The 22040-nt window shown below is 60.2% G+C and overlaps 1 protein-coding gene across 4 annotated transcripts in view; it reads right to left on the bottom strand.

Annotated features, from left to right (window-relative positions):
- Positions 1-1028: 1028 nt before the first annotated feature.
- Positions 1029-22040, bottom strand: part of CELF5 (CUGBP Elav-like family member 5) — a 35937-nt gene continuing 14925 nt past the window's right edge. For 2 of the 4 annotated variants that reach the window (XM_016163550.2, XM_036234120.1), the window contains exons 3-13: positions 16157-16208; positions 14358-14486; positions 13229-13308; positions 11501-11647; positions 10649-10790; positions 10418-10564; positions 8939-9001; positions 8396-8479; positions 6261-6404; positions 4080-4243; positions 1029-2839 (exon numbers count right to left, since the gene is read on the bottom strand). In XM_016163550.2, the coding sequence (XP_016019036.1) occupies positions 4116-4243; positions 6261-6404; positions 8396-8479; positions 8939-9001; positions 10418-10564; positions 10649-10790; positions 11501-11647; positions 13229-13308; positions 14358-14486; positions 16157-16208 (1116 nt within the window). In that variant the 3' untranslated portion in view covers positions 1029-2839; positions 4080-4115. The remainder of the gene's footprint in view (positions 2840-4079; positions 4244-6260; positions 6405-8395; positions 8480-8938; positions 9002-10417; positions 10565-10648; positions 10791-11500; positions 11648-13228; positions 13309-14357; positions 14487-16156; positions 16209-22040) is intronic. The other 2 variants (XR_001599258.2, XM_016163551.2) reach the window with 2 other exon arrangements.

Consider the following 22040-nt stretch of genomic DNA (forward strand, 5'->3'; position numbering starts at 1 on the left):
TTCCAATTCAAAATCTATTGTGACAGTGCCGGCAAGGACGCGGAGAAACTGGAACCCTTGTGCACTGCTGGTGGGAATGTAAAATGGGGCCGTTGTCACAGAAAATAGCGGGGTGGCTCCTCACAGAGCTGCACACGGAATTCCCACCCGCCCCGCAATTCTGCTCCCGGGTACAGCCCAAGGGCACTGCAGCAGGTGTCCAAACAAAACGTGTACACGAATATTGACGGTGGCACCATTCACAATGGCCCAGGTGACAGCAACCCAAACGTCCACGGGTGGATGAACGGGTGCACACGTGGCCCGTCCACACCGGGTAGTGTCACTCAGCCGTGAAGAGCGGGGAGGCGCTGACACTCGCTACGCAGATGGACCCTGAGCACACGACGCTTGGTGAGAGACGCCAGACACGCTGGGCCACACGCGTGTGATTCCATGTACGTGTCGTGTCCAGAACGGGCACATCCACAGACAGGAAGTGGGTGAGTGGGGGAGGGTGGTGGGAGTGACTGCCGAAGGGGATCGGGTTGCTTTTGGGGTGATGGAATGATCTGGAATCAGAGGTGATGGCTGCAAAACCATGTAAATGTACTTAATGCCACTAGATTGCACACTTTAAAATGGTAAAAATGGTGACTTTTATGATATGTGAATTTTACCTGTTTTTAAAAATGTGTACTGTGTAGTGCCTTGTCTCCTGGGCCGCCTCCGTGAGAGCGGGAACCAGAGCTGCCTGGTCACTGCCATGTCTGTGGAGGCCAGCAGAGGAACGGGTATGCAGCAGGTGCTCAAGGAATGTTTGTTGACTGAATAAATGAATGTAGGAATCAAGAAACACAGGCACCTGCTCTTCCTGAGGAAGGCAAGCCCGACGTGCCCACAGCCGAGATTTCATCTGCTTCGTCCAGAGTGAAGAAACTTCCATGGAACACCCGAATCTGGATCTTTCCCTAGGTCGGGCACGCAATGCGCCCAGACACACTCGGTCCTCATTGATGTGACAGGGCAAATAAGGAAGCACTCAATCCTTTAGCAAGTAGAACTTTTATTAAATAAACTTTCGGTTTCTCCAGACCAAAGAGAGGCGTTTTGGACATAAAGATGATGCTTGCAGCCTCTCACCTGAAACACGCCACAGTGACAAGAACCTCTCCAGCCACAAAATTCAAACCAAGTCAACCAAGTCAACTCAAAGCTTCTTCTAAGTCCTTTTCTTGTCTTCCTCTCGTGTGTGTGTGTGTGTGTGTGTGTGTGTGTGTGTGGTTTGCTTCCAAAAGTCAGTTTGCAAGTTGAAACTTCATGAAATTACTCGTAGCAGAAATAAAGTACATTGTACAAATCACGTAGATCTTCGATGTGGAGTATAAAAATGGTATTTACAGCCAGTAAACATGGACCAGAAGGACACACGCCAGGCCTGGCGGGAGCTTGGCGGGCGCCGGGGACGCGGACGAGGCCCCCCGCCGGCCCCTGAGCACACGCTTGCACACGCAGACGCACGGGACACAGGCACGCTAGAGTGTCTCGGAACTATTACCAAACTCTGGGATATCGAAACAAGTTGGTCGGAATATTTTTTTTTCTTTTCCTTTTTTTTTTTTTTGCTATGTTTTTTTTTTCTTCTTTTTTTTTTTTTTTCCTGGGTCCGTCAACACATTTTGGTAGAAACAAAAGAGAATTTTTTTTTTTTTCTTAAAAATTTTTTCTCTTGAGCTTATTAAGTTCTCTGGCGCCTCATCTGGTGAGAGGCCCCCCTGGACATCCGAACGAACTTGACTGTGCTTCAAGGTGGGTGTTCACGGTTTGGGCAGCTGTACAGAGGCACCCCAAGATCTCCCTCCCCGCCCCCGCTAGAAAACAAAAATCCATTGTCGTTTGATTCCCCCCCCTTTTCCCCTTCTTTTTCTTCTTTGTACCTGCTCAGAAAGACCAAAATTAAAAAAAAAAAAATTCTTTGAAGAGGTATCTTCGGCAAAGGGGCGCTTGGCCAGAGCCGGTCGGGCTGGTCCGACGAGCGCGGAGACCTTGGTCGTGAGATCTGAGATCGTGAGCTCCAGGCTGGTGATCCGAAGGCAGGGAGGGCGGGCTGCCTGCCCTTGGGAGGGCGCGCGGGGGCGGGGGGCTCCCCCAGCCCTGTCTGCCCCCCAACGGAAAGCTAAGGGCTATTGGCCACATGAGTAAGGCTATGACTCGGGGGGAGGGCGGGGGAGGCCAGGGGTCTCTTCTGCGCCGGGAGGGCAGGGCCCTGGGACGAGGCAGAGGGCGGGGGCTCCGGAAGCCGCAGCCGGAACCAGGGGTGCTCAGCCGGCAGAGCCCACGGGCCGCGAGAACCGGCGCCAAAGTCTGGCGGTGCGCAGGTCGGCCCGCGACTCCCGGGGTCCGGCACCCTGGTCTGATGCGGCGGCCGGAGGTGGGGAGACGCCGGGCGCCCGGCCGGCCTCAGCCCTTCGTGTGTCCCTGCTGAGTGACCCGCCCAGGGATGGAAGGAAGTCAGAAAAGTTTGGTCCCATGATCTATACTCAAAAAATATATATACCGTCTATAGCTCTATATATATATGCATATATATATATAGGAAAAGTTGTGATTTCGTTTGGGGAAGCCACCAAGGTGGCGGCGTGTGGCGGAAGCGAGGAAATCCCCCAGGAGGGGCTGGTGGACACCTGGGCCCCCACCTCAGGAGCTCACCCCCACCCCCTTGGGTAGCGGTTCACATTTTGGGGGGGCAAGAGGAGACGGGAGAGGGAGGGAGGGCTGGTGTCCGAGCTCGGTTGTAATTTACGAAAATCTCCTGGACCAGATGAAGCGGGAAACCCTCCTGGGGTGGGACGCCCCTCACCTGGCGGAGAAGGAGGCGCGTTAGGGAGCGCACCTGGCAGCTGGCCTCACTCTGCCCCCCTTTGCCCTGGCCGGGCTGGGGTCTGGGGCCCCAAAGCCCCTAGTCTTTTCAGTCAGTTTGGGGGTCTGGAGGCAGACAAACCCAGCTTGGAACAGATTTAGGGTTGCGAAGCCCGTATCCTCATCTGGTGACTGGGCACAAATATTCCTTTTGTGTTACTCTCCCCTGCTGCCTGCCACAGAAGTCCCAGGAAGGCAGTTTTTCCCTCTGCCCGCCTCCCATTTCTGTTCATTCCGGGCTGTGTCCTCAAGTGCCAGAAACAGTGGCTAGCGCATAGTAGGTGCTCAGGAAGGAAGTGCTGTCCCAGCATGTTAAAAGCATGCGGATCGCCTGTGAGTTGGCTTCCAGGTGGTGGGTTCCTAAACCTGGCTACGGGTCGCAAGACTGCAACTACACACCCCCAAACAAGGGGGTGCAGGGCTCACGGGGTCTGAGGGCCACCCGCGCCTAACTGAGCACCTGCTTTGCACCAGACGACGGCAATGAAGATTTAAAAAGTTAAAAAAATGAAAAGCATTATCAAGAGCTTTCTAGGTGGCTGGTCCAGGGCTCAGCTGGGAAAACATCGCGTCCCCAGTGCAAGCGCCCCCTGCTGCCTCCCAGGGAGGTGACTTTTACGAGCCCATTTCACAGATGAGGCCTGTGGAGACTTGAGGTCAGCAGTCTCCTCACTGGCCCTTTGGGCTCATTCTTCATTCCCCAAAGAAGGCGATTAGCTGCTGATAAAGTCATTCCCTCTGATGTTAAAACACTCTTGGGGATTTGTATGTTTGGGGGGATTTTTTTCTGGCATGCTGGTGGGTGGGGCAAAATCCCACTTTCCCACCAGCCCTTGGGTGTGAATCACACCGCATAAGGCGCTATGGGGGGGCCCAGCTGGAAGAGGCCAGGCCAGGACAGAAGCCCCGCCCACCACAGCCCCCCCCCCCGGGTGCTTCTGGTCAAATGGCCAAGACTAACCCCCCTCAAAAAAAACTGCCAACCGCCTCAGCTTCCCCAGCCTCCCCGCCCCAATCCCTCCCTCCCATCTGCGGCGACTGGGGTGTCCTCGTCCAGCTCTGTCCCTACCAATCCAACCTGGGGGCTCCTTGCGGCTTCTCGCGGCACCCCCCAGCCTGGGGAAGGTCTGCAGGATGGGGAGGGGCGCGGAGGGGGCACGTGGGGCCGCCTGGCGGCTCACCTGGGCCAAGCCCGCAGCCGGGGGCGGCTGTGGGCGTCAGTAGGGGTGTCCCGGGTCTCGGGGCCGCTTCAGCTGCACCTTCAGCCTCTTCATGCCGATCTGAAAGCCGTTCATGGCCTGGATGGCGGTCTGCGCGCTGGCCGGGTTGTCAAAGCTCACGAAGCCTGCGGAGACCGGGGTGGACCCGCCATGGTGGGCGCCGTGGGCGTCCTCTCGGCTCGCTCCAGTGCTGCGGCCCTGGCTCCCGGCGCACGGGGTCCTGGGGGTGGGGGGGTGCGCTCGCAGGGCCAGACGGGAGACGGGCTGGGGGAGGTGGCAGGGCTTGCCAGAGGACACGCAGCAGCCCTGGCCTGGTCTGACACCCCTGGACTTGCATGCCTCTGGGGGTGGGGCGCTCACTCCTTACCTGGGGTCTGCTCTGCTGAGACTTCCCATCCAGAGTGGGGGACAGGTAGGACTTCTGGGGGTCCTGGGTGGGCCACGCGCTCCCCCCCTCCCCAGGACGTCAGCCTCCTCCGAGACCGCCATCCATCTGGGCTCTTAGCGGCCCCTCGGCCTCTCTAGCTTGTCTGTGTCTCTGTCTCTTCTTTGTTCCTCTTCCTCTACCTGTGCGCGCCTTCGTGCCTCTCTCTCTCTCCCCCTCTCCCTTTCCCTCCCTCTCTCTCAGCTTCTCTTCCCCCAGGCTTCCCTGAGACCATCGGAAACACCTAAGCTTCAGCCTCCTCCAGCACAAACGCCCTCCACCTGCCGCCTGGAGCGCACCTGGCCCTCCCCCTCCTCCTCCCCTCTTGGTCCTCAAAGGCTTCACAGGGCAGGTGTGGAGGCCATACGGGGTCCTCCGGGGGAGGGAACCACATGTGCAGTCATTTGGAGGTGGGGACGCCCGGGCTCTGTGTGAGAGGCCGAGTGGGGGGGTCAGAGTTGATGAGGAGTCTCGTGGAGGCCCATGGGGAGCCATGGGGGGATTCAGGGCTGGGGGGTTGATACCTTCACATCTATTATCTCCTTCTCCCCAGTATACAAACGAGCAAACTGAGGCTCCGAGAAAGCACGTGACCGCCAGTCGTTGGAAGTGACTGAGTAGGCTTTCTCCTGGGGCCAGGATACAGAAGAGGGGGCCTCGGCACTGCTGGGGTCCCTTACTTGCTGTGTGACCTCTCGTGCGTCACTTGACCGCCCTACGTCTCTTTCCTCCCTCAGTAAATTGGGACGATCCTTGCCTTTTATGGTCGGATACTGAGTACATACAGGAAACAATAAATAGTCAAGAGTTGGCCCTTCGAAGAGGGCAGGGTGGGCTTGACAGTCCAGATTTTGGAATCAAACAGACTGGTTCTAATCCAGGTTCTGCCCCTCTGCTGCTGTGTGACTTTGAACCGGGGGCAGTGCCTCTCTGAGCCCTAATTTCCTGTTTCTAGGGACCGGGGAGTCCATCCCGCGGCCCACGAGGCCCTGCGCGACCTGCCCCATGGCCTCCCTGCCCTCGCCTCCTCCCTCTCCCCACACTCCGTTCCACCCACACGGCCTCCTCCTCACCGTTCCTGCAACACCTCGTGCCCGGCCCCAGGCCCTTCGAACGAGCCGTCCCCGCTGCCTAGAACACTGTTCCCCGAGTCCCCGCGCGGGCGCCGCGTCGGGCGCGTCTGCTCTTCCTCATGCCATCTACGGCCCCCTGGTCCATTTCCATCTCCTCCCCTGAAACCTGTGCTCTCCGATTCCGATGCCACTGGCTATGGTGCTGATTTAAATTTATATTCATTAAAATTAAATATGACTTAAAATTCAGGCCTTCGGTCTCACTGGGCGCATTTCAAGTGGGGCCGACGGCTCGGAGCCCGGATGTGGAGCACCTCCACCATCTGCTGGGCGGCGTGGCAAGACCTTCCTTCACAGGTCTGTGCCTGGCACACAGCCGGGGCACAATATGTCTATTTGTTAAATCATGAATAAATGAATGAATGAGTGAGCTTTAGAAAGAATGCGTGGCAAGTGCCTGGCACACAGTAGATGCTTAATAAATGCTTGCTCTGGTTAAGAATGTGATTCTTTTTTTTTTTAATGTGATTCTTTGGACCAGGCCTGTCTCCTGGCTGCCCACCCCCTCTCATCCTCCCCATTCCAGGGCTAGAGGCGTGGGTGGGACGCGGGCCAGGAGGAAGGGTGCCCGCAGCAGGTACTCACCAAAACACTTGCTCTGGTTGGTGGCCCGATCCATAAACACCTTGGAGGAGATGATATTGCCGAAGGGCAGGAACATCTGGGTCAGCTCCGTGTCTCCAAACTCCTGGGGGAGGTGGTAGATAAACAGGTTACAGCCTTCGGGACCTGCAGGTGGGGGAGAGAAAGAGGTAAAGCCCCCAAGGAGGGGAGGCGGACCCCCCCGGGGGGAGGGGCGTGGGTCCAGAGCCCACATCTGGCATTTCCAGCTGTCAGGAGAGGGGTGCCCCACGATCCCCAGAAAGGAGTGTGGAAATACGGGTGGGGAGGGGTGGGCACGCAGACACTTCCAAACCTCTGACGATCCTCAGGCCCCAAATAAGTTATGAAATCCAAATGATTCCTACCTCTCTCCCCAAACCAAGATAAATCCCGATCAACCCCAAACTCCTGGAAAATCCCTAAGCTTCAAACTCCAGATCACTTACACAAGTCAGGCGAACTGGGTGTGAGGTCTATGGGAGCTCTGATCTATCTTTGCAATAATTCTGTAAGTCTAAAACAGGTTCTAAATTAAAATGTCTGTTGCTTTTTAAAGTCCGATGGTCACAGAACAAAACAATAAATAATTCTCTGGTTCCAAACCCCAAATATCCTAAACTTTAGATAATTTTCAAAACTCAGATGATGCAAAAATAAAATCAAGTAAAATAAAAAGTGAATTCTCCAGTCACGAACCCCAGATATCCTGAAACCACGAATAATTTTTAAATGGTAGGATATATCAACGAGAAATTAAAAAACAAACAAACAAAAAAACCACACAGATGATCCTTGAAATCATCCCCTCCTCATATAATCTCCAGTGCATGGCTCATATACAAACTATAAATGATAATCATTTAAAAACCTTGATTATCTGAAGCTACGAACAGTTCCCAAACCTTCTCCCACACTCCGTAAAGCGAAGGTAATCGTCCGACCACCCAGAACTCCCCCCACCGTCGCAATGAGAATTCCCTACCTGAGAAAATGCAAAATTCAAGATCACACAACTCTACCCACTCGGCAGCTTCCTGATTAGAACCTCGGTTCTACTTCGATGTTTATTTTTAAAATGCAAGTGTGTTCCAACGTGATCGAGATGTTATGGGACAATGTTGAGCATAAAGCAAATTTTGTGTTTGCTCGTAGGCTGTCTCGTCTCCAAGAAGCACGAGGTGAATGCGGAAAACCGCACCCCGCCGAAGAACCAAGCTCCGTCGGAAAACAAAACGCGCGCGCGCGAGCTCACGAACACCTACCGACCTCCTCCGCTCCCCACGTGTGTTAGGAGCCTCGCCTGTCCCCGCCTGATTTCAGACGCCCTCTTTCCACTATTTCACAGTAACTCACATGCTGCCACCCTTCCGACGTCACTCCACATGCAAATTTCAGGTCTCTTCCATGATCAAGTGCCACGTTTTTTGTAGTATCCATGTTATTTCCTAGTCATCTAACATTCATAAAACTGTGCTATCGCTTTTATTAGGATCCTACCGTTTTTTTTTTTTTTCCGACTTGTTTGTGGGCTTCCTTTGCCTTGGGGTGATCTGGGGCTTTTCTGGTTGGTCAGCTCTCCCCCACCCCCACTAGCTGGATTAAAGAAGGGACCCCCGGTGCTGGGCGCCACCTGTTGGCACAGATGGTCGCTCGTGTTGCAGACCAGGAAACTGAGGCACGAGGTAGTGAGGTGCCTTCCTCATGTCACAAGTCAGAACTGGGTGGACCTGAACCTCGGCTGTCCGACTCCAGAGTCTACCTCCTCCCTCCCTCGACTTCACTGGGGAGGCCTCAGTTTACCGGAAATTCCTCATCACTCCACCTGCAACCTCAAAATGAGTGTCCTCTCCAAAAATTTAGAGAAATCCCGTTTTTGGAGAGGTTATCTCTATGCCTACGGGGTCAAAGCATGGTTTCCACTTTCCGGACGAGACTGAGAAAGGGAGATTCGGCTGCTCCCCAAACACGCAGAGCTGCGTCAGGACTTGAACCCAGGCCTGCCTGGCCCCCCGCCGCACTCAGAGCGACCCCAGAGGCCTCGCCAAGCGGGGGCCCGGGAGGTGGAGGGGGCGGTTGGGGGGCGGGGCTGGCGCCCAGGGGAGTCGCGGCCCCCTCACCTTCTCGCTGTTGCTGCTGCAGGAGGGGCGGCGGCTGGGGGACGCTGTGCGCGATGGGCGTGATGGCCGCGGTGGGGTACATGGCTGCAGAGACCGGGAGTGGAGGCGGGCGTGAGGGGGGCGCGCCCCGAGTGGGGCGGGGCTAAGACGTAAGGGGGCGGGACTGCCGGGCGGGGCCAAGGATGTGGGCGGGGCTAGCGCCGGCCTTGGGTTGGGGAGGGGCGTGGCCATGGTGCGGCCAGGGCAACAGGGAAGCGTGGGGCGGAGCCAGAACTGAGTTGGGGTGGGGCCACGGCAGGTCTTACAGCCAGAGAAGGGCGGGGTCTCGCCGGAGGCGGGAAAGGATGGGGGGGCAGGACCGAAGGTGGGCTCTGATGGCGGGAACGGACGCCGAAGCAGGTGGGAGAGCTGGAACCGGGTCAGGGCCAGAAGTAGGAGGCGTGGCTGGCAGAGAAGGCCGAGGGCTGAGCCCTGGGGGGCCTCCTTTACGGGGGTGGGAGGACGGGGGTGGGAGGACGAGGAGCCGGCCCGCCTCTTCCTTACCTGTGTACTGCTGGACTCCAGAGAAGGCGGGATGGAGGGTCTCGGCCACGGTCGGGCTCTGAGCTGCGGGCAGACGGAGGGGCTAAGCGGGGCGGCAGAAGCCTTCCATCCACCACCTCCAACCTTAAGTTCCGGAAGGGGAGCGAGGAGCGCCGCCCCAGCTTCACCTCTACTTAAACATTTTGCATGTATGATTCCCGTGTTACAGGTGGCGAAACTGAGGCCCAGAGAGGTGAAGTCACTGGCACGGGCCATTCAGATAGGAAATGGCAGAAGCCTTACTGGAATCCCGGTTTCTTGGACTTTAGAGAGGTCACAACATCACCCCCATCTCTGTCTCCCAATCTGGCCCTCCTCCCTTTCTCCGTTTATTCTCCAGAGCCTCCAGGACCGCAGGGTTCTGCTCCAGACCCTCACCCACTCCCGTGCATTCACCTCTCGCTCGGGGAGGGGAGAGGTTGTCCAGGCTCCCAGAGCTGGTGAGTCTGGGGGGAAAATCAGCCGAAAGATTCTGCCGGAATGGAGAGAGGTGGCCAGAGGATGGAACGGTGTGGGGGGCGTGACTACACGGGTCACATCACTGAACTACTCTGCAGAGCCAGAACAGATCTGCATCCCGATTGTGCTGGTGATTACAAGAATCTACGGCTCTGATAAAGCGGCATACGACCACACACACATGCACGGTGCGTGTAAACGGCGCCGAAATCTGAATCGGCTCTCCCCCTCCAGCGGAGTTCGTCGTTTGGTACCCATGTCAGTTTCCTGGTTTTCACAAGGTCCTTCGGTTACGTGAGAGGTTAGCATCAGGGGAAGCTGGGTGAGGGGTACACGGAACTTCTCTGTATGATTTCGGCAACTCCCCATGAGCCTCCGATCATTTCGAAATAAAAGTAAAAGTAAATTCTCCTCGATGGTGGAAACACAGATGACTTACTTCACCCCAGCGAGGTGCTGGAAGATGTTTGCCGTGAAGTCATTGTGTAGGGCAGGGCTAGATGGTACCGCCGCTTCAAGAGGGCAAGGCCCGGCCCACACCGGTGTGCGGTCAGTACTGAGTGAGCGAACGAATGACCGAATGCGGGTCCTGGTATCTTCCCAAACAGTAACTACAATAATCGAGGCCGATGGTGCCATTCTTGGTGACGTGCTAAGCATTTTACATGCCGACTTCATAGTCAATGCAGCCTTGGGAGACGGGTGATGTTGTCTGCCCCGGATGAGCAAACCGAAGCTCAGAGACTTATAGAAGCCACCGGCGCCACCGAAGCCGAATATGGACCCAGAAACATCTGGGTGCAGAGTTTCTATGTTTACCCTCCCTCCCTGTGCCCACCGCTCACATTTGCTCAGCGGAGACGCCCTTTGTTCTGCCCCTCTGCTCCCTGGGCACAAAGGCACAGGAAATCATGCTTGTCCCAGAGACACCATCCCTGCCCCCTGCCGCTGTCCTTAGCTCCGCGGGACGACCCAAATTACCTGGGTAGGGCACGAGGCCATTGGCATATACAGTTTCTAGGGCGGGGTGCCCGCCAGGGAAGGGCACGACACCTGCGAAGCCGTTGGTGATGGGAGCCACGAGGCCGGGCACAGCGGCAGTGCTGAGCAGTGGGGGCGAGTGCAGCCCTGCGGGGCAGAAGAGAGTCGAGGGGCGCCCGTGCCTGGCCCCAGCCCTGCCTGCCTGCCCTCGGGCCCCTGGCGGGCTCTCACCAGAGGCGGGGGCGATGGGTGTGGCAGGCAGCCCGTTGAGGCTGACGGCGCCGATCTGCTGGATGTGGCAGGGTGAGAAGGCCACGCCGGGGCTCAGGTAGCTGCCCGAGGTGGACAGGACCGTCGTCTGCTGCTGCATGAGCTGGGGGTGGAGAGGGAGTCGGCATGCAGTCAGTATGGCGCCCGCCCTGAAGTCATAGCTCATGGGGGCGGGCCTGGTCCTCCAGCGCCTAGATGTGGGTCAGGCTGGGTGTCTCGGCTCGGGCCAGGGTCAGGGCTCAGTCAGGAATTGGGGTTTAGCTTGGGATCAAGGCTCAGTATAGGATCGGGGCTCAGCTAGGAATCAGGACTCAGCCTTGGGGTCAAGGCTCGGTCTCACATCTGGGCTCAGCCTGGAATTAGGGCTCAGTCTGGGTCCATTTAGAAAGTAGGGCTCATCCAGGGACCAGGGCTCAGTCAGGAATTTGAGCTTGGCCTGGAATCAGGGATCAGCCAACACTGAATTCAGCCGAGATTGGGACTCAGTTTGGGGGTCATCCTGGATTTAGAGGCTTGCTCTGGGTTTGGTCTCGGTTCAGGGTTGAGGCTCAGCATGGACTTGGGGGCTGATCGTGGGATCACGTCAGTTTAGAGTCGGGGTTCGGCTTGGGCTCAGAGCTCTGTTTATGGCTGGGGGCTCAGTTGTGGTCAGGATAGGACCCTGAGTCAGAGAGACTAGGGGAGAGGCAGAAAGATGGGCAGAGAGGCAGACCCCCTGAGCAGAGACCAGATGAAGAGAGAGCCTGAGCCAGCCCCCCAGAGCGCTCTCGGGGCCCCACGGGAGACAGAAGCACGTCTGCTGGGGCCACTCACGGCCTGGGCGTAGGCACTGTAAGGGCTGAAGGGCAGGGTGAGGGACGGCGTCAGGATGCCCAGCTGGCCCACCATCTGCTGCATGCGCCGCAGCGTCCGCTCCTTGTCCGTGTCGGCAAACTTGACCACCAGGCTGGAGGAGGCACCCTGCAGGGGCAGCCACAAGCAGGAAGGGAGAAAAGGAGGGGGGGAGCCAGGACTGGGGTCCCCAGAACGACGCCAGCAGCTGCCCCCCACCCCTAGCTGCAGACCCCGGCGTGAACGCGAGACAGCCTGGAGAGCAGGGTCCCGGGGCTCGCACTTGGCCATGGCAGCCGCCCTGCACACAGGCGGGGCGTCCGGGTCCCGGGGGCTGTGTCTGGGGTGCAGGGGAGGACCTAGCAGCCATACTCCCAAACACAGGAGGAGAATCCAACTCCTAAAGAGCAACGGAGGCCCCAAGTGAAGGACCCTATAACTGTCACCCACGCCTGAGAACAGGAGAGAATCCAGCCACCAGGGAGGCTGACATGCCCCCTCCAATGGAGAGCTCACTCCCGGCTAAGCCTGTCGGCCCCATCACTGGTCAGCTGTGAGCAGGGGGAAGCCTGACCTGGGGCTGAGCTGAGTCCTGCTCTTCCAGGGACTAAACCTGACACCTGCTCTTCTAGGATTGCCCTGCACTTGACACCGTTTTCAAGAACAACTGAGAGAAGAGTTGGTCCTCTAACGCGCATCTTCTAGAGCGGTTTGGACATTCATGCACAGGGATGGTGGCTCCAGGAGCCCTTCCTGGGGGGCAGGGCCACCCCCAATGCCTGGCTGGTCCTCCCCAGCCTCACGCAGCTGTTGACCCACAAGGTCCTGGCTCCAATCCTACCCCTGCCCACCCCCCACTCTGGCCCCAAAGGGACATTTGCAACAGACCTGGCCCCTTCCCACCCCGTCAGTACCCTCTGTGGCTCCCTTCCACCCTAGGAGGAGCCCCTGCGCCTCGGCCTTGAAGCGCAGGCCCCTCTCGGGGTCCTCCCCTGCCCCTCCGCAGCCGCTGCTCGCCTTCCCACCTCTGACCTCGCCGCTCCCCACGTCTTCCTGTCCCCTGCTGGCCTTGGCAAACCCCACCCACCCTCAGGTCTCACCCTTCCTGAGAGACTCTCCTGTACACTTACACACATTCACACAGTCGCACTCACCGCGCGTGCTCACACACACTTGCACACATGCCTTTGCACATTCTCATGCACGAAATCACACAAATACACGCATAAGAACATACGGTACCATGCACACATAATCACACACCTGTACTCACACGTGCTCATCCGCGCACACAGACACACTTATCTTCACACACACAGACACAGATGTGCGCACCTGCTCGCCGCAGCACCCAGGCATACTCGTGCGCTCACCCACACGTGCACCGGCTCCCGTGCACACTTAACCACGCACGCTCACGTACACACCTCGTGGGCATACGGGTGCTCACACGGCCCTCACCTACTAATAATCGCACACTCACACCGGCATGCGCACACCCACATGTGCTCTCACACACGCGCGCACACACGTGCAGCCACACACTTGCGAGCCCGCACATACACTCACGCACATACGTCCACGCACACCGCCAGCAGGGACCTGCCCTCTGCCTCCACCTGTGCCCTCTCTGCAGAAGGGCTGGGGCAGGGACAGGCCCCTCCTCCGCTTCCCGCGCCCCCCGCCGTGGCCCGGGCAGCCCCTGCTCACCGGCATGGTCTGGCTGCCATGCAGGGCGTGGATGGCCGCTTGAGCCTCCGTGTGGGAGGAGAACTTCACGAAGGCACAGCCTGCTCCAGGAGAAAGAGAACCAGTGAGAGGCGAGGGGGTCTTTCTGGGCAGGACGGGCCATGGGAGAGGGGGCCGGGCGGCCTGGGCGGCCGGTCGGCATCAGACACAGACACAGGCGGCCCGCAAGTCAGACAGGCGGCCAGCCGTTTGCTCATCAGAGAGCTGGACAGTGGAGACCAGGCAGCAGGAGGAGCGCACAGCCAGCCAGCTGGCCAAGGGGCTGGACAGCCGGCCAGGTGGCCAGCCGCTCCCGCAGGAAGCTAGCCAGCCAGGTAGCCAGCCAGGTAGCACACAGTCGAGGGCAGGGGACAGGCTTAGAGAACACCCGCCAGCCTCCAACGCCACGAGATCCAGAGTTGTAGTCGGGTGTGCAGAGGTAAAATGGCATGCCGTCAGGCAGAGACAGAGAGATACAGTCCTGTGGACATCCTCAGGCAGAGACGCACTCAGACCCGGACAGATAAGCCCAGGTGACCGGACTTGGGGAAACCGGGATAAAGCCTCCAGACAAGGGCAGACCCAGTGGGCCAGTCACACAGACAGAATCAGGTGGACAGCCGGCCGGAGACCACCACGCTCATGAAGACCCAGACAGAAACAGTCGCCTGGACGCCCAGGCAGAAACAGTCAGACCAAGAGGCGCAGGAGGAGCGAAACTCAACCCTAGCCACGCACAGTCACGTGGGCAGACAGGCAAAGGAGTCTCGGGAGGTCAGCAAACAATCATTCCTAGAAGGTACAGCCATGCGGGAGAGCTGGAGTAGGTAGGATCGGGCAGTAAGGCAGGTCACAGGACACAGGCAAAGCCAGGCGGAACAGTCCCGCGGACGGCCAGGTAGAGACAGGCAACCCCAGGCGGACACGGGCACACAGGCAGGACCCGCGGGCCGCACGGCCTTCACCCGCCCCCAGCCCCCTGCCCGCCCGCGCCCTAGCCCCAGGCCCTGCCCCTGTATCTCCCCGCCCCCTTGGCCTAGGCCACGCCCCTGCAGTCCCCATCCAGGACCCGGCCACGCCCCCAGAGCCAGCCACAACCCCGGCCTGTCACCTTTGCTGCTGCCATCTGGCCCCCGGAGCACCGTGCACTCGTCGATGACCCCGAAGGGCTGGAACAGCCGCAGCACATCCTCCTCCGACTGCTGCTTGTTCAGCATCCCCACAAACAGCTTCCGGTCCCCTGTGGGCGGAGACACCACCTCAGCCGGGTCCCGGCCCGCGGGCCTCCGGGAATTCCTCGGCCGGCCCGCTCTGCGCCTGTGAGGGAGGTGGCCTCCACGCGCTTTCCCTGCCCCGGGTCTCTCCACCCTCCCCCGCCCCTGCAGGGGCCCACGTTCACGCCGTTGCCCACGCAGTGACCCCCCTCCCCCACCCCGTCTGGCATGTCCTCCCTTCGATCCTCCGGGGCCTCTGCTCCACTGCTCCCACCCTCCCGGCAAAGCCGGCCTCTCCCTGCTGCGCCTCGGGGAGCCCGCGCACACACCCAGGGCTAGGAACTGCCTGGCCTGGGTCCCTGTCTGTCTGTCTGTCTGCCATCTAGATTTTCCAGGTGGGGCGAGCGCTGATGGCCTCTGCATCCTCACCGTGCCCAGCGGAGTCCCCCGCCCAGCCTCGCCGTTCAGTGAGCGAGGGCGCCTGGGGAGCCCGCACGCCCTGTCGCGTGGGGTCGGGGTGGGTGCCTAGCCGACGCCCAGGTCTAAGGCCAGGAGTCAGTCCCGCCCAGCCTCTCCTATGTAAGGCACCAGGGCCCTGCCCCCTCGGGAAGCACACTGCTCCCCTGTAATCAGGACCACGGCAGCTTCCTCTCTGGGTGCTAGTGAGCCGGGTTACTATGGAGACCCTTTCCCGGCAGCTGTCACTCATGGGGGTGGGAGGGAGGGAGAGACTGAGAGTCAAGGAGAGAGACAGGGAGAGGCTGAGAGAGAGAGACAGGCAGACGGAGACACAGAGGAGCAGAGGGACAGGAGAGGGAAAGGGAAGAGGACGAGCAATCGGAGGGAGAGGGGGCGCGCGACCGAGAACCGCAGGCGCCGCCTCCGAATTGCCGAGCACGTTGGCAGCCAGGTTAGAGTGAGAAAACGCGCTCCGAGCCCGACGGCCTCTACCGGGCTCCTACCCATACACCGGGGGGTGGGGGGTCGGGGCCGATGGCCCTGCCCCCCACGCCACCCCCAGGGCTGGCCGCGCTCCCTTGGCCCTCAATCCACCTGTGATGCGGAGGGGGGGCATGAAAATCCCCAAGAATGACGATCCTTGGGTTCCGCTGGGGACAGCCAAGCACCCCCCATGGGCAACCCCCCAGCACGCGGCGCGGCCCCACGCAGACGCCGGCCCCCCAGCCGGCATGCCCACATGCCGGGCCTGTCAGAGTCAAGCTCCCGAGCTCAAACGCAAACAGCGCGCAGGGGCGGGGCACGCAGCACGCACGCCCGCCGCACCGGCCGCAGCAATACGCGTGCACGCGGCACATACCTGTACACACCTGCACGCGGGCATGACCAGGTGTGCGTGGTCACATACACACACGTGGATGCACTGGCCCAGATGCGGACACGTGCACACGCCGGAAATCAATCCGCAGCCCTTTTGGGACCCCATCCCCCCTGGGTCTGGAGACCCCACTTCTGCACCCTGAGAGCGGAGAGGCATTTCGAGCTCCAGGGGAAGCAGCTGGCCCTGGCCTGGGACTCTGTGGCTGGGGAGGGAGGACACCACTGCCCTTCTCTCCCGTCCCTGCCCCCCGGGGCGCCCGAGCGGGCCGGTGACCGCTGCAGGCCTTCGCGCAGGGGTAACCCTCCTTCCCCCGTCCTCTGCCAACCCCCGGCCCCGCGGCCGCGGAGAGATGACAACTACCTCCGCGGCTTTCGCTGTCCGCAGGCTTCACCTGGATTGGCCGCGCCATCTGTGGAGAGAGGGGGGACAGGGAGATCAAGGTCGGCGGGGGCCGTGTGGGTGGGGGCTTCCCCCCGAGCTCTGCCAGGCAACTCCGCCCACGTCCCCAGCCTCAGGACCCTCCCCGCAGCAGCCGCTAACGCCCCACTCAAACCAGGCAACACACGGTCCCACCTACGGGGCCTCGCTCATGCTGTCTGGAAAACGCTCACGGAGCCTTCGAAACCCAGTGACGATAAGCCGTCCTCCAGGAGGCCTCCTTGCCTCCCCAGGTGTAAGGGACCGTTTGCAAAGACGGCCCAGCTCCCCCCGTCCCTTTATGTGATGTGACTTCAGGGTTCCTCTCATCAAGAACTGGTCTGTTTTCCTTTTGCGTCTGGACTTGGCCATGCAACTTGCTCTGACCAATAGACTGTGGCGGACGTGCAGGTGTAGGGGTTCCAAACTCGGCCTCAGGAGCCCTTGCCGCTTGCATGCCTGCAACCTTGAGGTCGCCAGGTGCACAAGCCCGGGAGAGCTACCGGAGGACAGCAGATCTCACGTGCACCCCTCTGCTACACAGCGGGGTCGTCCCGGCCCAGCTAGCCCCACCTGAACCCCAGCTGACCACAGCTGCATGAACGACCCCAGGAGAGACCAGCAGGAACCCCTCTGATGAGCCCAACCTGGGGTTACCAACCCACAGGAGCCCCACAGAATCATGAACATATAAGACGATTGGGGTGATTTGTTACTCAGCAGTAGCTGACCAATACGCCAAGCTGCTACTTTCGGTCAGCAGCCGGAACCTTGGGTGGGAGGACTGTAATACCCGAGTGGACCAGCCTGCAAGCTGGACTCATTGTTCTGGAAACTTCTGTCTCTACTCCCCTCCCCCCCACATACACACAGGCCCTCTGGGCTCGCTCCGCCCTCCGCCTCAGGGCAGGAAGCATCTACAGCTCCTGACCCGGGACCACAGCGTCACCCAACACAGGGTGAGGACAGGGGAGGGTCCGAGGAGTGTCTCAGACCGAGCTGACCAGAAGGAAGTGGCCAGCGCCCACCAGCGCAGGGCACAAAGGCATCTGGTTGCTCCCCACAGCCCCGGGTGGTGAGCGCGGGTCCCGGTGCAGACAATCTTGGAGCAGATCCCCCCGCCGCCGGTCCAGAGACGGTGCTTGACACACGCCAGCATTCCAGTCACGGCGCTGGCGAGCTCGAGAGAGGGGCTGTTTTCACCCCATTGTACGTCAAAATCAGAGCCCGGAGAGAAGTCACTTATTACCTCCGACAAGGCCAAGGCACTAAGGATCCTACACATCGCATTTAGGGGTCTTTCCACCCAATCCCATGAGTAGAGACCCCTCCCCAACTTTGAAAACCCCAAGTCTCCTCCCCTCCTCTCAACCCCTGTCCCAGCTCTGACCCTCTCTCCGGGTCCCCTCGCTCGCTCTGCAAGGCCTTCCCCTCTCTGAGCCCCCCATTCTGAGTCGCCTCCTCCTCCCTGCCTCCCCTCTCCTCCCTGAGCCCCTCCCACCTGGTACCTTTCTCCTTTCTGAGTGTGTGTTTCAGGCACATATGGGCCGCCTCAATTTGAACTCAACCTTGAGAGACCAAGAACCAGACGGGCCTCTGCACCCCCATCCAGCAACCCCAGTTCCCACACCGTAACTTCCTGCCACTCAGTCACGCACTTGAGGGACCCTGAACCACCTGGGCAAGGCAGAACCATGTCTCCCTTCTCCTGCCACACACACACACACACACACACACTCACACTTATACACACACTCATACACACACTCATACACTCATTCACACTAGGCCCTCTCCACCTGGGTACCACACCCCAATAGCTGGAGGCAGGAGGGGAGATTATTTCAACCAGATGGGACCAGATTCTGGGCTGGGGGTGGACTCTGGGGGTGAAGTGGGGTGGGGGGAGAGGGGGCACCTGAGCTTCAGCCTCCTGCTCCCCACACCCAACCCACCCCGCCTCCACAGGCCCTCACCTCCTCCCCCACTCCCAGCACCTTGGGCAGATGAGGATGGGGTTGCCATGGCAACGCTGATTCACCACACGGAAGCTGGCAATTGTTGTTGCCATGGAAACCGCCTCTTAGGGGCGAGCCCAGCTCCTGCCTTGCACAAAAGAGATATTTAAATATAATCTTCTAGAGATGGATGAGCAGAGGGAGGGAATGAGGAAAGGGGGGCCGCAGGGAGGGAAGGTAACCCCATCACTGCACCCTCCACCTCCACCCCGTTCTCGTGACCTGCGTACCTGCTCCCCACGTCCACTGGCCGCTGTGGACCCTGGGACCTTCCTCCTCTTACTGGGAGGCCCTTCCCCCTCCGGGTCAGCTTAGCACAGGGAGGGGCTGTCGGTCTGGCCCCAGAAGCCAGGTGGGCAGCCCCCTCCTCCCCGGCTACACCCCCACTCGAAACCTGAAGCTGGGAGGCCGGGCTGTCCGCACCCTGCAGCCCCACACCCAGCCTTACCCACCGGCCGGGGGACGCGCACCAGGCTGGCAGCCGTGTGCCGCGGCCCGACTGGCCGCCCCCCCCCCCCCCCGCCGCGCACGGCCACGCAGCGCCTTGCTGCCCGCGCCCCACACATCCAGGCGATGCACCGGCCAGCGTCCAGGCTCCACCCATGCTGCCCACCAGAGCCCAGCCCCGAGGAGGCGCGCCGGCAGCGGGGAGCGGGTCTCCCCACACCCCACTCCTCCCGTCGCCCCTGCCCTCCCATCTGGCTCTGCCCACCTCTTTCCATCTGTCCCCCCCCCCCCAGGTCTCTGCTGAGTGCTCCCCATCACTGCACCCCTTCCCTGGCCCCTCCCTCTATCTGTTCACTGGACGGCATTCCCAGTGCGCCCCGTGCTGGGTAGCTGCGCAAGCCCAGGGGTGCCCCCCCCCCCCCGGTATGGTGGAGAGGGAGACAGAGGCGGACATGGAGTTGGGGCTGGGCCAGGTGGCAGAGTCGAGGCCTGGGGCAGCCCGGAGGGAAGAAGGGTGAGGAGCCAAAGGCCGTCCTGGGCCTGCACTGAAGATGCAAAGTCCGTGGTGGGTTTTGAAGCATGAAGAGGAGTTTGAGGGGCAGACAGGCTTTCACGTTGGAGCGTTATGTATATCCACTGTCCTGTCGAGCCTCCAGGCAACTTCATGAGATGGAGACACCCCCGTTTTATGAATGGGCAAATCAGAAAGGGGGCGGAGAAGGTCGGAAGCAGAGGCCCCATCTGGTCTCCCTCGGGGTCCTCCAGGCGCCCTGTGGGCTGGGGCTCCGGGGGCGGGGCACACGTGAAGTGACTGGGATCCAGTCCTCGCTCTGCCCCCCTGCTTTTGCTGGGTGACTTCGACCAAGCCATGTACCAGTGGGAACAGTCCCTCACGTCCGACCTGCGTGTGTCACATACGGGGACGCCGAGGCTGCAGAGCGAGTCTCCGGTCAGGCTGGGCCCGAAAGCATGGCTCAGGCTTGAAAGCCATGCCTTTACACGACGCGGTGACCCCAGGGGAGGCCCCAGCTGGGTTGTCTCCGAGGGGTGTGGAGAGTAAGGAAGCAGGGGGGGGCTGCCCAGGCCACCCTTCCAGCCCCCTTCTCCCACTTCGGCCCAGACCAGGCCCCTCTCCTGGTCCAAATGCCGCCGCGGCTCCTTATTGCCCTGGGGTGGGGGGTGGCGGGCGGCTCCTCATCCGGGCATTCAGGAGCCTCCACTGCTCCGCCCTCGGCCTTCCTCCCACGCCCCAGGACACTGCTGTGCACTCACTGGGCTGCGCCGTGTCCCCCTACACTCCACTGTCACCTTGTCGGGGCCCCCTCAAATGCCACCTGCTCCCGAAGCCTTTCTCTATCGCTTTGCCCAGGCCTTGCTTTGATCACGGAACAAACCCCAACACACACACGTGCACGCACACGCGCACACGCACACACACGACGCACACACGTGCTCGTTCGCTCACACGGTCTTCTTCTGGGGGAGCTTCTGGGGCCAGGGGCTGAGCGGCTCTGTGCGCCCCTCCCGGAAAAGGCCTGGATCCAGGTCCACGAAGGACCTTCGGTGTTCGCAGAGCGCAAAACCCAGGCTCCGCCCCAGGCGCACAGAGCGAGAGGTACATGAGCCCGGCAGTGGCCAGCGCGGGGCCACCAGATCTGGGGCCTCCCTCGCCCCCTAAGACCTTCACGAAGAACGAGATGGTGTTGCCTCAGATGGTCCAGCCCCAGGAGATGAGAGCTGGCTCTGCCGGCCCAGACTGTCCCCGTGGGGTCCAGCGCACCCCAGGGACCCCGTCCTAGGGTTTGATGGCCCAGCAGAGGGGTTCGGGGTGCTGCCTCCCAGAGCCACCCAGGGTCCTGCCTCCATTCCAGACTCTATTCTGGGATTCTGTTATTCAATTTCGGATCCTATTCCAGAATGCTGAGATTTGATTAAACTGCATCCCCCACGGACCCTGCTGGCGCGCTCAAGGAGGAAACCGGGGAGGGGGGTCACCGTCACTTCAGAAAGCCGTGTCGGGGGTGGGTTGGCTGTGCCATTGGGCAGGCGGAGAGCACAGGGCCAGCAAGCCACTCGGGGCCCCTCCCCTGCTCGTTTACCAAGAGGTAAAAGCCCAGAAGTGTCCACGCCATACTGCGTCCTCCAACACACACAGTTCCTGGGGGCGTGCGTGCAGGGGGCAGGAGAGGGGGTGGCTGTCGTGGTCTCTGGAGCGCCCCCGCTCTGGCTCCTCAGCGTATGGGCACGTGACCAGCAGGGCGGCCTTCCCAGCACGGGGCAGACCTCAAGCGGCTGTCGCTTGACGAGGGAGCCGCCTCGTCAAGGCTCAGACCTCCGTGCTCAGAGGCAGCTGATGGGCGAGGGGACCTTCCGCCACCGCAGCCCCACCCTCGTGCACTCCGTGAGCGAGTCTCCAGCTCTGGTCCTACAAGTCTGATCCTATTCCAGAATGCTGAGATTTGATTAAACTGCATCCCCCACAGACCCTGCTGGCGCGCTCAAGGAGGACACCCTGCAGGTGTCCTCGGGAGAGCGACGACAATCCCTTCCCAAATGAGAAGCCAAAGGGACATGCACTCGGGACCGGGACTCCCGGCTACGCGCCCAACAGGAGCCAAGACACAGGCGAGGATCTCTGTCTGCAGCAGCAAAACCCAGGAACGACCCAAGCGCCCACCAGCAGGAGGATGGGCGAATTGCGTATCCGTGCCGTGGAATACACTAGGCCTGTGTGGAGGCCCAGAGAGGAGAGGATACTGCCTGAGACTCTCCACCTGCCAACTGCCGGCTGGGGTCAAAGAGAGACCTCGAGCCCTGCGGTCTGGATGTGCGATGACATCGAACCATGTTCCTGCATCTAGAACGTCCTAGGTCTCTGCTCTCCAACACAGTAGCTGGCCCCAGTCTAGAACATTCTAGATCTGTGCCGTATAACATGGTAGCCAGCCCCTGGTCTAGAACATTCTAGATCTGAGCTGTCCAGTGGTAGCCATCAGCCACACGTAGCCATGTAAGTTTAAAATTACATTTATTAAAACTGAATAACATTCACCGTTCAGTTCCTGAGTTGTACGTGCCACATTTCAAAGGCTCAGCAGCCACAGGGACCTAGTGGCCACCACGGCGGACAGCAGACCAGACACACCTGCCATCGTGGGAAGTTCTACTGAGCAGTGCCGGGCCAGGCCGGGGGTCGGTGAACCACGGCCCCGCCCAAGCCCGGCTGTTTTCGTGAGCACGTTTTAGCGGCACGCGGCCACGCCCATCGTTGACATGTTGTCTGAGGCTTTCGTGTGGCTGCGTGGCCGGCAGGGCCAAAAATACGTATTCTCCGATCCTTCGAGTTAAAAGTGTGCCGA

This window comes from Rousettus aegyptiacus, unplaced genomic scaffold (genome assembly GCF_014176215.1).
Source record: "Rousettus aegyptiacus isolate mRouAeg1 unplaced genomic scaffold, mRouAeg1.p scaffold_m13_p_16, whole genome shotgun sequence".
Taxonomy (NCBI): Eukaryota; Metazoa; Chordata; class Mammalia; order Chiroptera; family Pteropodidae; genus Rousettus; species Rousettus aegyptiacus.